The sequence below is a fragment of the Mytilus trossulus genome, chromosome 2, assembly GCF_036588685.1.
Source record: "Mytilus trossulus isolate FHL-02 chromosome 2, PNRI_Mtr1.1.1.hap1, whole genome shotgun sequence".
Lineage (NCBI taxonomy): Eukaryota > Metazoa > Mollusca > Bivalvia > Mytilida > Mytilidae > Mytilus > Mytilus trossulus.
Window position 1 is genome coordinate 78,095,314 of NC_086374.1, and position 20,117 is coordinate 78,115,430.

Below are 20,117 nucleotides of genomic sequence, written 5' to 3' on the forward strand. Positions count from 1 at the left end.
CAAAGGTCTCTAAAAGTAAAATTATACAAACACCAACAAATTAACCAAATAATGCTAGTTCCAATACTCCTCCTTTTTGGTCTTGTACATTATATTGTTTTAGATTGCTCAAAATTTATATGATGCATGCACTATAGTAAAGACATGAAAAAAGGCTTTAAATTGTTACACATTATAATTTATGTCTTATTATATTTTATTAGGGTCTTATAGTCCTCCTGGATAATCCTTTATGCCATTCAGTTTTGAAACCAATTCTTCCTGAGTTGAAGAACTTTGTCCATGATTCCTCAGAAAAGGTCAGGGTAGCCATGTTAGATATGTTGCTGAAAGTCAAAGGTCTTAGAGCAATTAGGGTAGGTAACTTAGATTAATTTTTGTGTTTAAGAAATCTTTAAAATGGTAGATTTTAGTTTAATTAATTATGCAAAAATTATTGACATTTATAATTCAGGAAAAAATCATTTTTGTTACACTTTGACAATAGGTATCCAGGTGTTGATGTAGAATATATGTAATTGTATTTTCCCTCAAATCCCATCTTTACATACGGTAAATACACAATTTTTTTTACAATTTTATATTATTTATAAGTTGATATGTCAGTTCATGTCACATGATTTTATTATGTTGACAGTCATTGACTGGGTCTTACTAAAAAGATATTTGTTGAATGTCTCAACTACACTTCAATAAAATGATGAATGCATTTAGTTTATGTTTTATATATCAATACATTTATGATGTACATTTCAAAATGTGAGCAAACTAGTATAAATATATAGAATAAATAAACATATAAACACAGCTGGCAACCGTAAAACACAAAAATGCCCTTATCCTATAAATGTACACATCAGTTTTTAACATAACCTGCTACCCTGGAAAAAACACAAAAACTTAACTAAAGAAAATCTATATGGAAATCTTTGTTTTGTCGAGATATTATCATCATAAATCATATGGACTGCAGGATTAGTCATGATCACTTAGTGGAGAATATTCCCTATTACAGGAAATATTCTCCTTGGAAATAGAAATATATTGATTAAACATTATTATTAATTTTCCTCAAAATTGATGATAGATAAAATTTTCACTGTGCTTTGTTTTTTTCAGTTTTGGAGCATTGTCCCTGTTGAGCATCTTCTTGCCAGACTAGAGATAGACACACCTCCTATTGCTAGGCGTATAATGAAGTTGATCTTCTCTAGCTTTATGCCAGCAGATAAACCTGCTGATGTTCAGATAGGTAGATGTGTAACCCTAATACAGACCAACATTGGGGCAGCCAGACAGTTTTATAACAAAGCACATAACCATATGAGTATACAGGATACAGGTATGTTATTTATAACTGGTAATTAGATGACCATTGGTAATGATATATTTATATTGACACCAATAGTCTAACCAATCACATTGTGAACACATGTAAAAGTAAAAATAACTCAGATAAGATATAGTGATTTTTATGTGGTTTTCATAAGTGGATGAATTTGCATGAATGAAACATTTACTGAATTGGAAGTATATTTGGACCATATGGAGCCCAAATGTACTTATGCCTAAATATGCATTTCAAACTGTGACATATATTATACTAAATATAGAATTTCTTAAAAAATAAAGTGCTATTTTAGAAGTATATTCCTTTTACATCACATCAAGACTTTAAACATTGGTCATCATACCGCATCTTCTAATTTTTATATGAAGACCAAAAAGAATTTGATTTACTTTTTCCAGAAAAATTGAGAGAAAAAAATTTAGTCAACTGAATGTCATCTGAAAATCAACAAATTGAAATATCCCTCTCTGTATGATGTATAATAATTGCAAGAGATATGCTTCATTATCGCTATTTTGTGCATTTTTCCTTTGATCCTTTTTTGTGATAATTTACATATCATGCTACTCACCTGAGATGAAAAATTATTGCTAGAAACTAAGCATGCACGTGGCGTTGCTAATGAAATTGACATGAAATTGACAACATCGTCATAGGTAAAATAGCGATAAAAAGATTATCATTGTTCATCTCAACTCGATTGCCTTTCTTGCTTTCGCCGTCCCAGCTCAAGCGAGAAAATCAATCTCGTTGAGATGATCACCGATAATCTATAATTATAGGTGACAGCTAAAATGAAACTTATATGATTTGCCTACAAATGGAAAGAGCATTTACAACCTGCCATGTATTCTATTGTAACAAAAGTATAATTGTGTTATTCCAGTGAATTATATCACACTGTTGTGTAGATGCATACTACAATGTATGAAGGCAGAAGCAATAAAGAACAGATTAAATGACAGTGCTTCTGGTGACGGTGGTAAAAATGATCAAGATGACTCTCAGGTTTGTTAACTGCCCTTTTATCAATCCTTTGACTTTGAACAATACATTTCATCAGTACAATCATGGTTTGAAAGTAAGTTTAGCATAGTTTCCCCAGCTGTGCATGTCAAGGGTAAAATATGATCATATTTGCCAGACATGACCAATTTGGTGTTTAGGTTGATAAGAAAAAAAGTACAGTACATTCCGGTTATTTGCATAGCCTATTTGTCAGACGAAATTATGCAATAAAGCGGAGTATGCTTATATCCGAAATGACAAATTACGGAGTCAAATAACATCGATAGTGCAGATCAGCAAAGAAGAAAGATGTACGTCCATAGTCCACTTACAACATAATGAATGCTTATTTATTCTAATAAAAGTTATTTGTCTACTGTCATACATTTTATTTCATTGTGTATTCTTTCAATAAAGTTTCTAAACACATTTTGTTTTAGTTTATTTATGTACCGACTTTTCCTTTACCTGAGATACGAAAATAAAATTGTTCTAAAAATAGATTTGTTTCTATGACCCGGATGTACAAATTAAATTGTTACGCTTTGTATAAAATAAACTGTTTAACAATACTACACAGTTTATAATCATTGTAAACAATAATTGTGCAATGAACTGCCTTTGATATGCAGTATTTACCAATTACACAGTTTCGTTTATGCAAAGCAGTTAACAGGTGACGGGGCCATGCACGGGTTATTTGCTGGACACGAGTGTTGAAAGTGAGAAAATATAATAATCAGAAGTTAATTTTCTTTTAGAAAAATATTATAAAGGAAAGATCGATGTATAAAATTCTTCAACCATATATAAATGCCCTGTAATATTTAACATAAATGTAGATCACCCAAGCTGAATTACGAAATTACACATTGGATAATGATCGATAATTAGCAGGCGTTAATGTTTTAAAAATTCACCAAAATATAATCTATGAACAATGTTTGAAATCCAATCAATAATTAACACCTTTTGAGATAGAAGATCATAGAATGGTTGTGTTTTTACAACAATCAGCTGATTGACATTTTTATGACCTCAAGGCTTAAAATAGAACATGGGAAACTTTACCTGTGCACACATCGAGGCCTTTTCTATAATCATATAAACACGAAAGATACTGTTTTAAAACTTTATTTGAATAACACACAAGTAAATGTGAAATAATAATGAAAATTATGATGCATTCACATTCATGTCAAGAAAAATATACTTACCAAATTGCCGTTTCCGGTCAAAAATCTCGTCAGTTTTAACTGAGCATATCTAGCTGGCGATTATTTTCTATGCAATAAACCGAAATGCCACTTGTAAGGCTATGCATATAACCGGACAATTTAACATAAGGTGAATGGGAAATGGTTTTGTGCAGGAGAAAAGTATGCAATTAATCGAATTATGCTATTAAGCGGTATGCAATTAAGTGGAATCGACTGTAATTAAAAAAATTAAAATTAATTTTGGTGAATTCATTGAAATTTGGGTTTTTAATCACCATTTTGCACCAATTTTTGTTGGCATTGCATTTCCACAATAGAATTATTTCTAGATATTTCTTGATAATCAAAAGAGCCAACTAAACCTCAAATCAATAATCTTTTTAGCTCACCTGGCCCAAAGGCTAAAAATAGAACATAGGGGTAAAATGCAGTTTTTGGCTTATAACTCAAAAACCAAAGCATTTAGACCAAATCTGACAAGGGGTAATGTAGTTTATCTGGTGAAGATCTATCTGCCCTGAAATTTTTCAAATGAATTGGACAAACAAACCGTTGTGGGGTTGCTGCCCCTAAATTGGTAATTTTAAGGAAATTTTGCTGTTTTTGGTTATTATCTTGAATATTATTATAGATAGAGATAAACTGTAAACAGCAATAATGTTCAGCAAAGTAAGATTTACAAATAAGTCAACATGACTGAAATGGTCAGTTGACCCCTTTAGGAGTTATTGCCCTTTATAGTCAATTTTTAACCATTTTTCGTAAATCTTAGTAATCTTTTACAAAAATCTTCTCCTCTGAAACAGCTGGGCCAAATTAATCCAAGTTTGGTCACAATCATCTTTGGGGTATCTAGTTTAAAAAATGTGTGGCGTGACCCGGCCAACCAACCATGATGGCCGCTTTGGCTAAAAATAGAACATAGGGGTTATGCAGTTTTTGGCTTATAACTCAAAAACCAAAGCATTAAGAGCAAATCTGACAAGGGGTAATGTTGTTCATACGGTCAAGATCTATCTGCCCTGAAATTTTCAGATGAATTGTTCCAGTCTGTTGTTGGGTTGCTGCCCATTGAATTGGTAATTTTAAGGAAATTTTGCTGTTTTTGGATATTATCTTGAATATTATTATAGATAGAGATAAACTGTAAACAGCAATAATGTTCAGCAAAGTAAGATTTACAAATTAGTCAACATGACTGAAATGGTCAGTTGACCCCTTAGGAATTATTGCCCTTTATTGTCAATTTTTCACCATTTATTGTAAATATAGTATTCTTTTACAAAAATCTTCCCCTCTGAAACTACTGGGCCAAATTAATCCAAACTTGGCCAAAATCATCTTTGGGGTATTTAGTTTGAAAAATGTGTCTGATGACCCGGCCAGCAAACCAAGATGGCCACCACAGCTAAAAATAGAACATAGGGGTAAAATGCAGTTTTTGGCTTATAACCTGAAAACCAAGGCATTCAGAGCAAATCTGACAGGGACGAAATTGTCTATCTGCCCTGAAATTTTCAGATGAATCGGACAACCCGTTGTTAGGTTGCTGCCCCTGAATTGGTAATTTTAAGGAAATTTTGCCGTTTATTTTGAATATTATGATAGGTAGAGATAAACTATAACAGCAATAATGTACAGCAATGTAAACCTTAAAATAAGTCAACATGACCAAAATGGTCAAGGAGATATTGTCCTTTATAGTTAATTTTAAACAATTTTCATAAAATTTGTAAATTTTTATTAACATTTTCCACTGAAACTACTGGCCCAATTAAGTTCTTTATAGATAGAGATAATTGTAAGCAGCAAGAATGTTCAGTAAAGTAAGATGTACAAACACATCACCATCACCAAAACACAATTTTGTCATGAATCCATCTGCGTCCTTTGTTTAATATTCACATAGACCAAGGTGAGCGACACAGTTTCTTTAGAGCCTCTAGTTTGCATATAACATGTTTCAGATTGATGTATCAGAAGATGAACTTTCAGTACACAACATCAAACTAATGTCTGGAATTCTTGAAGCTATAGTGTTGTTGTGGAACTCAGTTTCTGTGGAGTTAGACAAGGTAAATATGCATTACTACATTGAAAGATTTTGCTACCTAATTTTGAAACTAATTATGAGCATGTTGCACTATTTAAGTAAACAATAGGGTCCAATTCTAATTGAATGCAAAGTGCTATGTAATATTTTTATTATGCCTCTTTATGTTTTTCTGCATCGTGCATGAGTGCACCCTTGAAGTTTCCTGTAGTAGTGTTTTAAGTACTTTCAGAGGATAGTTTGTTCCAGTCTTTGATGGTTTGACAGAAAAAAGAAAAATTATAGCTGTCTTTATTGCATTGAATTTGTCTGTAGGATTGATTAGAAGGCCTATAAAATTTTGTCATTGAATGTTGATTTGGTAGCAAACATGGTGGGGATTAGTGACACATAATGCCAAAAGACATCCTATTGAAAATCACAATTTTTTCATTGAAATTGTTTTGTGCAAATAGAACATACTTTTTTTATGTGACAAGGTGTAATACTGTGAAATAGGGATTGATGCATGAAAGGTAAAAAGTGCTGATTAAACATCAATGGGGGCAGATATACAACAGAGTTGTTGATACACAGTTCCAATTAAACCCTAAGGTAAATCACATTTTCCATTTAATTCTATTCTATCCATCTTAAGGAATGGTATATCTGGTTTAATTCCAATGACAAATGTAGCACAAATATCAATATGAGAGCTGTGTTGTAGTGGTTAGACTACAAACACAATGGTTCCTGGTTCGATCCTCGTTTTTGGGAGAAAATTTCAGGGACTGAACTTTTTCGGCTCTCCCTAGTCTGAAAAGCTTGTCTTAAGTGTTGCAAATTTACTAATAGCGGTAAGATCACTACTTAACAATCAAAGTTTAGTGAATTATGAAATAATTCTGGTGGAATATTGCATGGTTTTTAAAGTCATAAGAAACAAGTGACCAGTGAAAAATAATGTTCTGCCAATTCTAAAACCAATGCATACAAACATCATAAACTTAGTCTTCTGTGCACAAATTTATCATTTTTTTCGTATAATCGTCATTTTTTTTTCAATCGGTCAGTGTTGTTGTGAAAATATGGCAGGTAATTAAAGTTTGTGTTTTGAAGCTGAAGTTTAAAGATTGTCACCTGTTTGTCAATAATCAACAAAAAATCAACAAAAATGCATAGAAATTGAGCATGTGTTTACATGTCAATTCAGATAATAGTTTATTTTAAGGACATCCATGCGTATTGTGATCACTGGAATTTTACAAGATGGGTCACACTGAGGTCACTTTGCATACGGATAATATGTCAGAGGAATTGCTTACTGGAAGGAAGCAATTAAAATCGGGTAAACTTCTTCTAAATATGAATATATTAAAGAATTTTCTTCAGAAAAAAGTATATGTATCCTCGTGTATTGTATTTTCGACCTACCTATTGTATCGGAAATATATTTTGATCTTTCATTTATTTTTTTATTTGAGTTCATTAGATCGATGGCACCTTTGTTGACAAAAACAAGCGTCTGGTGTTTTCGACCTATCTAAAAAACGGGTCAAAAGTCGGAAACGACATGTCGTACAAATCCGAAATTGGTTATAAATATGATACCAAAGTTTATATCAAAGTGTTAGAGGCCATCAAACTTATGACTTAAAGAATTAAATGGTCAAATATACAACTCTAAGATATAAAATATTATTTTGATGTCTTTTTTGGACAAGTTGTACACATTTCAGAATGAGGCACTTTTGAAGCCTTGTATGGTCTTGTATACATTCATGTTTTTGTTAATTACTTTGGTTAATCCATTGTGAAGTGAGGTTGGTGAGTATTGTCTGTAATTTCCACTGACAATGTTTTTTTATGTAAATAAAATCTAACTGTTATTTTATTTTTTCTGTAAAAAGCTGTAAGGAGCATGCGTATTTCCGTATTCAAATTAACTTTAAGTATTACAACTAACCACCTGTCAGTCATGTGACTTAATGACCTTGAAGTTAACTTTGCATGCAAAAAGACCTCTGCCATAAGTTTAGAAAATTCGTTTATTTTAGACCGATTCTTTTGGAAGGTAAAACTAGTATTAGTGAAAAGGGTACAAAAATGTGATATCAAATAAAAAAACGTAAATACTCAATATAATAACTTTATTTGAAAAATCTTCACCACACGTGGTATCATTTGCTATTGTTACTTAGTATAGCAGCCGAATATGACGTCATGCGGGCATGCGCAGCATACGGGAAGTGAAAGTAGAATTAGGTCGAAAACGTCAGACGGTCGAAAACACAATACGAGACGATACATAAGTTTTATGATAAAAACTATCCATTGAGTTATAAAAAAACACATGCATTTTTTTTTTTAATTTGAGGTTTCTTATGACTTTAAGCATACCTACATACATACTTAATAATGATTGATATTTCATCCAAAGCCAGTCTGAAGAAACATTGCTGTTACAGCAGTGTGTAAAAAGAAGACCCACAAAGTGATATAATCCCCTTCCCCAATTGCCATTACTATTAAAAGAAAATCCTTGAAATTTTCCCTTTAAATGCTATTCTTTGGTTCTTTATTAATGTCAAATTTGTTTTCCAGATTGTATATGCCTCAAGTTTTGAATGTATTTAAATGACTGCTTATATGGTATTTTATTTTACAGACATGTAACAAAGAGATTTTAGTTGGATTACAGAATAAGTTCATGGTTGCTTTACCAGAAATGTTTAAAGCCTTCAGTGTAAGATATTATCAAACACCTCTATTGTAATTAAACCCATGTTTATTATCAAAACATGCATTGTTCAATCAATGTAAATAATCAGATCAAACTTTTGCACGGACGAGTACATGCAATGAGCTGGCACATATCATATGGTAATTAGAGAAAGGTTGTATCATATATATATACTAATAAGTAGTATGACCAAAGTTGTAAATTGGCTCATAACAGGATTTATTGACAATTTTTTACACTTTTTACTGATTTTACTTATAGTATTAACAATACTGATATTTAAACTATATATAGACAATAACTGTCTAGTGTCTTTAGATATCAGCTGTATTTGTACGAGGGTGAGAAACAGGTGTAATGCAAGGTTTAGTGAGCTATTACTCCTGTTTCAAGCCGAGTACAAATACAGCTGATTTTTAAAGACACTTTAAAACTGTTATTGTTTTTACCCTGCAATTAATTCTGTATATTGTTTGTGCTTTAAAAGACAGAAAAACTCACATTTATTGCATTTATTTTCGATTTAAGAACCCTTGAGGCCTGCATAGTAATATTAAAATCACATATTTTGTTGAAAACAGGTTCTCAGAAAAGAATCAGGAATGGTAAATAATAATTCATTGCTCAAAGTAAATAATTATCTATTCTAACATAATTAATTTCAACAGTAAAAATGAACGATAAAACATTCTCCATGTATGAGTTGTCCTATGCTTCAGATTTTTGAACTGAACTAGACATTCACTTAACATGCTGAAATTGACATTGTTGCATGGTTGATTTCGTGTACACATGTACACATTTAAGTTTTGAACTTGAATATTTGTGCCATAGAAAATGGAGTTAATCCTGCTGTTCATGTTTTTTCTGTAAGAAGAAAATGGTTGGAATTCTCAATGCTCTAAAGAAATGCTTGAAACAAAACCTGAACTAATCTGTAGTTCACATAAGGTCAAGCAATACGTCATTGGAATGCAACTGCAATACACATTCTGAGGTCACGTAGGCTCATACAACTCATCAACAGCAATACACAAATGTAGTCTAGCTTTGGGTGGAGTTTTTAAGGGATATCTGTTGGGCTGTATTATATGTAAAATAAGATACCCAATTATTGCAGGATAAATACAAGCAATATAATACTATTCACTTATTGACTGGGTGTGAGGGTAATAGCAAGTTTGTTGTCCCTGAAATACCTACTATAGCTTGAGGCAAAGCTGAGAGCAAGAGTTGGTTTGCGAAGGGATAACAAACTTGCTATTACCCGCACAACCAGTTATTAGGTGTTTTATTATACTAAACATCACAGTCATTTAGTTATACCAAATTAACTAATTTAAGTACATATATCATCTGAAAGAAAAGAAAAAAATGTCACATAACTTGACATGCACTCGATGAACTATATGTTTTTTTTTATAGTTCTTCTTGTACTTGTAAATATTTCATTAATTGCAATCAAGACTATAAATACTTGTGTTAAATTTTCCGTGCATATGATTAATTTAAGCTTAAGTACACCAAATGCAAATTCACTTTTACAATATGACGACCAAACCCATATTATGAATAGGATACTATATTTTATATCTTTAAAAAAAAGCGTGCGAATATTTTCTTTCTTTTATAATTGCTCATGTAAGTGAAATTACATTCAACACAAACAGATTATATCGTTTACAATATTAGAGTTTGACATTGCCAAGCAAAATAGTCAATGACATCATTATAGTCCAATGAAAAATAAGCATGAAAATTACGGGAAAGGTGATTATGAAACTATTAACCAGGGTAATAGTCTTTGAAACTATTGACTGGCAAATAGTCTATGGAATGAAATAGCACAACTATTTCATTTTTTTATATAGTAAAAAAATTCTGAGGTATAATAATAAACTTATACATGTACAACTGTACCAGTTATATAGAATTACATCTTTGAATAGCAGAAATTATCAGTCATAATGATCTACAAACAAGTCAAGATGATTGAAATTGTCACTTGACTGTTTTAGGAATTTTTTCCCCTCAACACAAATTTAACCCAAACCACACAGTTTTAATTCATTGTTATATTTTCTGATCTCTGTCTTATGGGAAAATTCCATCTGAGTTCATTAAATATTTAAAAAAATTGTAACAATTTTGCATCATGAATTGCATTTCTTAAAAGAGTATATATATATAATATATATCTTATAAACACATCACCTCCATGACCTCTGAACTTAATTGGTATTATTTTACATTTGATATAATTGTTCATACAAACTTTTTTATTTAAGGATTCACAGATATTGACGTCACTGATTATGATAGCTGGTAACCTGCCCTCTAAATCTGTACCTAGTGTCAGGTAACTCTAGTTTAATATCATTGAAAGGTATCAGTTATCCTGGATATCAGCAATCTGTAGGGGTTTTCAATGGAAGGTATCATAAATCAGTGAAATATATATGAATTTGCCTGTGTTTTGAAGGAAGGCAATTAATAATCTTTAAAAATATAAAAAAAAATACATAAAAGCAAAGGCTATGTAAAGAAGTGAGGCTAACTCACAGATTTTTTGGGAGATTACTCTGACATCTAGAGGGCGCTGGCTTGGTCGCTTTTGAAAGCATTTGACCTCCAAGTGCATCATGTGCATATATATCTTGGAAATAGTTTCATTATGAGGATTTTATAATCTTGTGCATTTTGAAGACAGGTCTTTCCAAAAAAATATTTTAGTCATATTTTATTAATCATTAATAAATGGAATTACTTTTAACAGGCAACATAACACTTAAAAATACAAATCTGCCATTGAAGGTGAGACACAGGGTTTCAAGAATTTTATCATGAAGCAGTTTCAGTTAAAAAATCATTTGTAATAAACTTTTTCATTGTTCAGTATCATTTTTCATTTACATATTGCAAGTAAAGATTGAAAACACAAAAATACTGCTTCAGAGGAAAATTCAAAATGGAAAGTCCCTTAACAAATGACAAATCAAAAGCCCAGACACATCAAATAAATGGATAACAACTGTCATATCCCTGACTTGGTACAGGCATTTTCTTCTGTAGAAAATGTTGGATTAAACCTGTGTTTTATAGCTAGTAAAACTTCATTTGTATGACAGTCACATAAAATTCCATTATATTGACAACAATGTGTGAACAAAACAAACAGACAGAATAGGTAAAAATGTCAAAAATTGGGGTACTTGCAATGATTTTGAAAATATACAGAAATGTTCTATTTATAGTCGAAGTTGTCTGTCCAAATTGAGGAAAATGGAAGAAAATGAGACTGAAGACTATGGATGCTTTTTAGAGGTCATGTGCAACTGGGGGAAAATTGAGGATGTTTTTGAAATGATAGATGAATGGATAAAAGCATCAATGCCTAAAGCAGTGAAGAACATTTTGGCATCTTATGCTACAGTAATATATTTTAGTTTGTATCTGTAATTTTCAAGTATTTCCATTCGCAATAAAGAGATATTGCCATCATTAACATGATTAAGCATTCCCTCATCCTTTATTTTTGTGTCACTTATATCCTAATTGAAAAAAGGAAGACTTGGTTATGGGAAAACTGTTTCCAGCAGCAGTGGTGATGTCAACAATGAATTAGTTTGTGATTAGATCAGTTTATTGGGAGCATCTAGATGTTTGTCAATTATATTTGATATGCAGTTGCATAAGTATTGGCATGTCTCATTTCAAAGGAGATTATAGTTTTTCCATTTGTCCCCTGTCTACTTAAGGATTGTGACTAGCTACATCTCCTAAACCACTTTACAGAATATTGTAAGACTTTAATAGAATTTTACATGTTTTTCTTCAGCACCTTTTAATTCTTTTTTGTATAATGTATTATCCAAATGTGCATTTACAATGGAATCTACTCACTATAAGCAAGTCTTTATCAGATTCTCCATAACCCAAAATAAGAATTAAATGAACCTTTGTCAGAATCTTCATCATATACTCTTATTGTTGACCTTCTATTTCATTTTTGGTATCCAAATAATTTGAGATTTTCCTTATTCCTTCATAGGCTTAAATAAAGATGAATTCAAAGATGCCATTTTGTATGAAGAAAGCTCTCCTTTTGGTTTAATATATGTGATATTTGTTTTCAGACTGTAAAAAGAACAAGGAAGAGTGTTGGTTTTGTAGAACCTAGTGCACCACGGCCACAGCTGGGACTAGAGTATATATCCTACCTGATAAAGCATCCAACTTGTCAAGCTATTATTCTGTCAAAATATAGAGACAATGTAGTAGAACTAATAGCAACATTACAAGATGTCAGGGTGAGTCATTTAAACAACCTTTCACTATAAGTACAGTTGTACTCAAGATTAAGTTAACAAAATTGCTTATAGTTAATGGTTTTAGGTCCCATTTTTAGCTCACCTGACCTGAAAGGTCAAGTGAGCTTTTCTCATCACTTGGCGTCCGTCGTCCGTAAACTTTTACAAAAATCTTCTCCTCTGAAACTACTAGGCCATATTCTACCAAACTTGGCCACAATCATCCTTGGGGTATTTAGTTTAAAAAATGTGTCCGGTGACCCGTCAAACTAACTAAGATGGCCGCCATGGCTAAAAATAGAACATCTGACAGGCATAAAATTGTTGATCAGGTCAAGATCTATCTGCCCTGAAATTTTCAGATGAATCGGACAATCTGTTGTTGGGTTGCTGCCCTAAAATTGGTGATTTTAAGGAAATTTTGCAGTTTTTGGTTATTATCTTGAATACTATTATAGATAGAGATAAACTGTAAACAGCAATAATGTTCAGCAAAATAAGATCTACAAATAAGTCAGCATGATCAAAACTGTTAGAGGACCCCTTAAGGAGTTATTGCCCTTTATAGTCAATATTGAACAACTTTTCGTCATTTTTGTAACTTGTATAAAAATCTTTTCTAAAACTACTTGGCCAAATTTAACCAAACTTGGCCACAATCATAAAACTAGGGTATCTATTTTAAAAAAAAGTGTCTAATGACCCCGCCTACCAACAAAGATGGCCGACATCAGTAAACACATTAACAGGTGAGCGACACAGCCTCTAGTTGTTATTTGTTTGAAGAGATATTTTGTAAATATATATACTTTTTTGGTGTGTAAAGTATCCATTATGAAATAGTTTTTATGCCTACGATAGTAGAGGGGCATTATGTTTTCTGGTCTGTGCCTTCGTTTGTTCGTTCATGCGTCCGTTCGTCCCGCTTCAGGTTAAAGTTTCCGGTCAAGGTAGTTTTTGATGAAGTTGAAGTCCAATCCACTTGAAACTCAGTACACATGTTCTTCATGATATAATCTTTCTAGTTTGAGTGCTAAATTAAAGTTTTGACCCCTATTTCACGGTCCACTGAACATGTAAAATGATAGTGTGAGTGGGGCATCCTTGTACTATGGACACACTCTTGTTTATTTTTGCCTGTGCAAATATCTCAAGAATGCTAGACACAGGCTTTACACTCTGGTTGTGGCAGTCACATAAACTGATTGAATAAAGCTTTAAAAATCTGAAAGTAGGAGACCTGGATGTTTAAAACCTTGTATCTGATGTCCGTCAGACAGTTTTCACTTGACCTCGACCTCATTTCATGGATCAGTGAACAAGGTTAAGTTTTGGTGGTCAAGTCCATATCTCAGATACTATAAGCAATAGGGCTAGTATATTCGGTGTATGGAAGGACTGTAAGGTGTACATGTCCAACTGGCAGATGTCATCTGTCCTTGACCTCATTTTCCTGGTTCAGTGGTTATAGTTAAGTTTTTGTGTTTTGGTGTGTTTTTCACATACTTTATGCAATAGATCTACTATATTTGTTGTATGAAATGATTGTAAGGTGTACATGTCTAGTGGGCAGATGTCATCTGACTTTGACCACATTTTCAAGGTTCAGTGGTCAAAGTTAAGTTTTTGAGTTTTGGTCTTTTTATCTAATACTTTATGCCATAGGTCAACTATATTTGGTTTATGCAAATATTTTATGATCTACATGTCAGAGGCGCAGGTTTTATTTGACCTCCACCTCATTTTCACGGTTCATTGCTCAGTGTTAAGTTTTTGTGTTTTGGTCTATTTTTCTGAAACTATAAGTAATAGGTCAACTATATTTGTTGTATTGAAGCATTGTTATCTGTACATGTCTGCCTGGCATGGTTCATCTGACCTTGACCTAATTTTCATGGTTCATTGGTCTTTGTTTAGTTATCTTGGTTAATGTTAAGTTTATGTGACAGTTTTTAATAAGGCTTTATACTTAGGGCTATCAACATAATATCAATGATTAGTAAAGAAGGCGAGACATTTCAGCTTGTGCACTCTTGTTAGAAGTTGAATTACATTTTATTTGGCATATATAGGTTCCTTGTGAGTTCTACATGTCCGTCAGTCAGGCTTACTGACCTCAACCTCATTTCATCTGAACTTGACAATGATTTCATTAATCATTGATACCGTAATGTGATTCTTGAAGTAACAGCTTTGTATTACACATGTTACAGACTCAACATCAGTCATGTTAAGTATAACAGGCTTGACATTTCAGTGTTTGCATCATTGGAATCAAATAGGCACTATAAGTTCTATTAAAGGTACATATAGTTGGTAAGGACAGTTTCTTGCTAATTGATTCTTTTTATATTTTAACTATTTTATTATTGTTACAGAAATGTATTGAGGGAAGAATGACCAACAGAATACCCACAGAAGGCGACGACTTTACAGATGATTTGTTGGTGGAATGTTTTACAGTGTACCTAAAGTTACTTGTACTGCTGCATGATGATGTTAGTATATTGAAAAGAATGAGTTTTAACAAACATTTTAAAAAAAAGCAGCATGTAGAAGGGTAAACCTGTGTTATTAGTGACCCTTTTTTTTTAAGCTACCTGTTTTTCATGTTTAAATGATACTTGAGAACAGCAATAAGATGTGATAATATTGGGGTCAGTATTGGTAATTGGACCATTTGACTTATATTAATGTCAGAGGTCACCTATTATCTTGAACTTTGGCCTTAAACATTGTACGTTGTCCTCAAACTTGCACAAAACTTAAAGGACAAAAAAAAGAATTTTTGGAGGAGTTCTATATCACAAGACAAATCAAATGAAATCCCCAGGGATCTTCCCTAGCCTCTTCTTTTTGACATTATTTTAATATCTTGAATATGGTTGAGATTCCCATTTGAAATCATGTTTTTATGCCCCTGTCGCTAGATGTCGTGGTAATTAACACTTTCACTGAAAGATTCCTCAACAGAAGCTACTCTAAGACGATGTCTTTCCTGGCTACTGTTACTCAATTGGGAGATCTTCTTAATAAATATCAATAAAAACTTGTCTGAAGTTATTTGTGTCTTTATTTCATTCACTAACTCCATGTACAGAGTTTTGTTCATGTTTTTATAATTTTGCCTTCATAATTTTTTTTAATTTTCAGCATTATTTAGGGGAAATTCTCAAAATTCAACTTTTGGACCCAAAAACGACAAAAAGTTTGAAAAATTGAATGTGGCTGCACAAATTCCTTGCACTGAACAATGTCCATTCAAACGGCATTTTGTGTAAAATAGTATACTATAAGTCTGGCTTCAATTCATCCATATCCTTAAAAAAAAATGTTCCCATGTTTCAAATTCTCGTAAATTCCATAAATTTTAACTGATTTTGACACGATTTTTAACAAACAGAAGCGCCATATTTACACTTTCATCAGGGTATTCAACAAAGGAAAATAACTTGTTTTTGTAATGTTTTGAGTGGGAATCATAAAAGAGGTATTCTGATCCTTGTAAAACAAATAAAAAGGAGCTTTAAAATCAAAAATGATCAGGAGGACAATATCTACAAATACATCAACATAGCTGAAACTGTCAGTCAATTCTTTACAGAGTTTTCTTTTTAAGTAAACACTGGTAGATAAAGAAAAACTAAATGACATAAATGATCTATAAGCTGAAATTGTTTGTCAATTTCTTTTAGGAGATATTTCCCATGTATGACAATTATAAGTCTTTTTTAGGGGGGGGGGGGGGGGGGGGGGGACAGAATGGCTAGGACAGAATGGTAAAGATCTACCATTAACATAAAAACTGTCAGACAACTTAAAGGAGTTAAAGCCTTTAAATGCTATTTTTGTTTTTCATTTTGTCAATTATTTTGAAAATACAAAGAATACTTTTGTGGAAAAATGATAAGTAAGACAAGATCTACAAACAGTCAACAAAGGCTGAAATCATCAGGCTTAGTGGAATTTTTGCTTTTTAATGACGATTTTGTCAATTGTTTTGAATTTTTGTGTATACATGATGTTCATAATTTATTGTAATTTTTTCAGGGTGATAATAGTGCAATACTAAAGCTTGGTCAAGTTATTAGCTGGAGTGATTCTCACCTGCTACCTGTATTAGAATCACAGGATCAGTCAAGGTCAAATAATTCTACAAGTCTGTCTTCTGAATCAGATAACAACACTCATTCAAATACACAAGATTTTACTCAAGGTGTATTTAGCCGTACTTTATATAATGTAGATGCTACTGTGTTATTATCTGGAGGTAGATCCAGAAAACGCTCTATTGGAAAGGCAAAACCACATGCAATTGACCTTGCATCAAATGTAATACAGGTGAGGAAAAAAACCCATAAAAAGCTGTATTATTGTATATTATTGTCGAGCCTTCGACTTTAGTCAAAAAAGCGAGACTAAGCGATCCTACTTTCCGTCGGCGTCGTCGTCGGCGGCGTCCACAAATATTCACTCTGTGGTTAAAGTTTTTGAAATTTTAATAACTTTCTTAAACTATACTGGATTTCTACCAAACTTGGTCAGAAGCTTGTTTATGATCATAAGATAGTATCCAGAAGTAAATTTTGTAAACAAATAAATCCATTTTTTCTGTATTTTACTTTTAAATGGACTTAGTTTTTCTGTGGGAAACATAACATTCACTCTGTGGTAAAAGTTTTTAAAATTTTAATAACTTTCTTAAACTATCCTGGGTTTGTACTAAACTTGGACAAAAGCTTATTTATGATCATTAGATAGTATCCAGAAGTAAATTTTGTAAAAAGACAACTCCATTTTTTCTGTATTTTACTTTTAAATGGACTTAGATTTTCTTCCAGTGAACATTACATACAGTCTGCCATGTCTGCAGTTAAAGTTTTCAAAACATTTATTAGATTCATTAATTATTCTAGATTTTTACCAAACTTGGACAGAAGCTTTTTACAATCATAAGATAGTATCAAGAGGAATATTTTTATTGATTTTTTTCCTCATTTTTGTTTAGCCTGTGATTTACAGCAAAAGTAGGCGAGACACTGGGTTCCGCGGAACCCTTACAAATTTTAAATAACATAATTAAAAGCTGGAATATATGCAGAATAATAATGACACCAAAAAGAATAGAAGATATGAGGAATGATTCGGCATGGCCTTATTAACCTTTTGTGATGCTATTTTACCAACGTTACTTTACTGTGCTTGTCCTTTCAGCTTGAAAACAATAATAGATGGATAATAAGTATTAACAAAAAAATGTCCCAAATTATAAAATGTGTTAGCCATGAACTCCTTATAGGACTTTATTTATGCGATATTAGACAACGGAAGATTATAGTTTTATACAGAGTAATGTCCTGAAATCTTAGATTACTGGAGCAAGATTTAGGGTTTCATTCATTGAAATTTAAGGGCATACAATACAGTTTTGATCCTGTATTTACAAGTTCTTGAAAATTTGCATATAGGCTATTTTTTACCTGATTAAATCAATATGTAATAAAAAATATACCTTCATGTGCTACTTTTTGAGTTAAATGAGGTCGAAATTTTGTATATTTGCTCAAAATTCAGATTTGTGGCCGTAATTTTTTTTCCGCAAGACAGACATAATTTTTTTGTTATGAAAGATAAACACAAATTTTTGTTTGTTAAATAATCGGTAATTTCTGTATTTTATAAGTATCCAAAACAATTATGCATTTTTTATTTAGAAATAACTCATATTCATCAAATGTTCATGAATTGAGGAAAATACGCCTTTTTGCTGCATGTTTATCAAAATTAAAAAAAAATCCTCTATTTACAGTTTTATAAAATTTGGGTCACATAATCTCCCTGCAAAATGAAACAAACTGCTGTTTTGAAAAATGGGGGTCCATGAACTCGTTTTCAAATTAAATCAGTTTGAATGATAAAAATCAGTCGAAAAATGCATCTTTTCCCGATATGTCACAGTTTGACGTCGCGAAAATAACATTTTACGTTAGCAACATCATTACCTCCCCTGTAACTGTATCGTATGCCCTTAAGGGTAGGTTGATTGTTGTATGTTTCTGCTGTTGAGGTATAATGTTTCCTAGTCTGTGTGTCAGCCCAGTATTTATTCCGTATATCCTGTATCAATAGTTCAACATTTTTGGGGAAAGACGGCTTCAAGCCGTCAAGCCCCTATGGGGTTGACCAGAGTGACATTCCCTCACATCATTCATTTTGTTTTTATAGTGTGGAAAACCCCCCAACAAATCTTACTGAGATTGATCAGATTGGGAGACACAAATGAATAGATTGACTTTAAACACTTTTTTACTCATTTCCCTTCTGTTTCTCTCATTATTATCGTATATTGAGCTCTCCTTTACATTATTTATGTTTCTTTTACAAACCGTTAAAATCAGTATGACGAGATATTCTAAATATATCCAACCTACATTATATTTATAGTGACGTCATTGTTGGAATGCCACACTACGCAGAAGGAGGGATATCCTTCACTGGTTATTTAAAAAATTCTTAAAGATTGTGCACTAATTAAAAAATGGTATTTGTTAAATTTAAACATAATTATGTTTGCTGTAGATGATTCAAACATCAAGGGCATGCAATACTTTATTTTCTAGGTCAACAACTTTCAAAGTAAACAAAGTCCGAGGGGCTACATATGATTAGGGAGAGAAACAATTTTTTTCTGTAAAACTCTGTTTTGAGAATCTTTCTCCAAATCAGGAGCACCTCAAATTATGAGTGATTATCCAATAAAATAAACACTTAAAATGTGACATTTAGTATATGATAAGTAGTCTTCCATTAAAACTAAATTTTGTGTACAAACATAATCGTTGTAATGGTAACAAACAAACAAAAGTTACAAATGTTGCATTTTGTAGTTTAAACCTATTTATTCATGAAATTTTACAAATATTTCAAAATGTAGGATTTGGAAACAAACTTCACACAGTTTACATCAATCATATTGTTTTTTTTTATTAAAACGTGTATCCCTGTGATGAGAGTTGTAACTGGGAATTTTATCAATGGAAATTTAAAACTGAATAGATTTTTTCAGTCCTAACTTTCTGAAGAAAAAAATTAAAATTCTTAAGAGTACTGTCAGAAAAAATGGAAAATGGCCCTAGCCTGCAGTTCAGTCGTACACTATAAAGATTGTAGTTGTTGTTAAATGACAGAATTCAACTAGTTGAATTTTAGATAATTAACTATCAACTTTAAATGAATGTTTAGATTTAGAAGATGCAGATCTCTTCCATTGGTCTAAATTGAATGTTAAACTAAAGAAACGAAATTACATTAAACAGCAATTGATTTCAATATTGTCAACCTTTCTACATGTTCTAGCTGTTCTTTTTTTCATTCTTTATATGAAGACTATCAAAAGATACCCCCCCCCCAAAAAAAAAAAAAATGAAATAGAAACAAGGGCTGTCTTTCCCCT

General features: G+C 31.9%; 1 protein-coding gene across 2 annotated transcripts in view; it reads left to right on the forward strand.

The window, feature by feature from the left end:
• The window catches only part of LOC134708045 (condensin-2 complex subunit G2-like), a 71,891-nt gene that overhangs the window by 35,826 nt on the left and 15,948 nt on the right, over positions 1 to 20,117 (forward strand). For both annotated transcript variants that reach the window (XM_063568305.1, XM_063568304.1), the window contains exons 13-22: positions 204 to 356; positions 1,120 to 1,342; positions 2,238 to 2,359; positions 5,547 to 5,654; positions 8,280 to 8,357; positions 10,643 to 10,713; positions 11,609 to 11,786; positions 12,491 to 12,664; positions 15,043 to 15,162; positions 16,715 to 17,005. In XM_063568305.1, the coding sequence (XP_063424375.1) occupies positions 204 to 356; positions 1,120 to 1,342; positions 2,238 to 2,359; positions 5,547 to 5,654; positions 8,280 to 8,357; positions 10,643 to 10,713; positions 11,609 to 11,786; positions 12,491 to 12,664; positions 15,043 to 15,162; positions 16,715 to 17,005 (1,518 nt within the window). The remainder of the gene's footprint in view (positions 1 to 203; positions 357 to 1,119; positions 1,343 to 2,237; positions 2,360 to 5,546; positions 5,655 to 8,279; positions 8,358 to 10,642; positions 10,714 to 11,608; positions 11,787 to 12,490; positions 12,665 to 15,042; positions 15,163 to 16,714; positions 17,006 to 20,117) is intronic.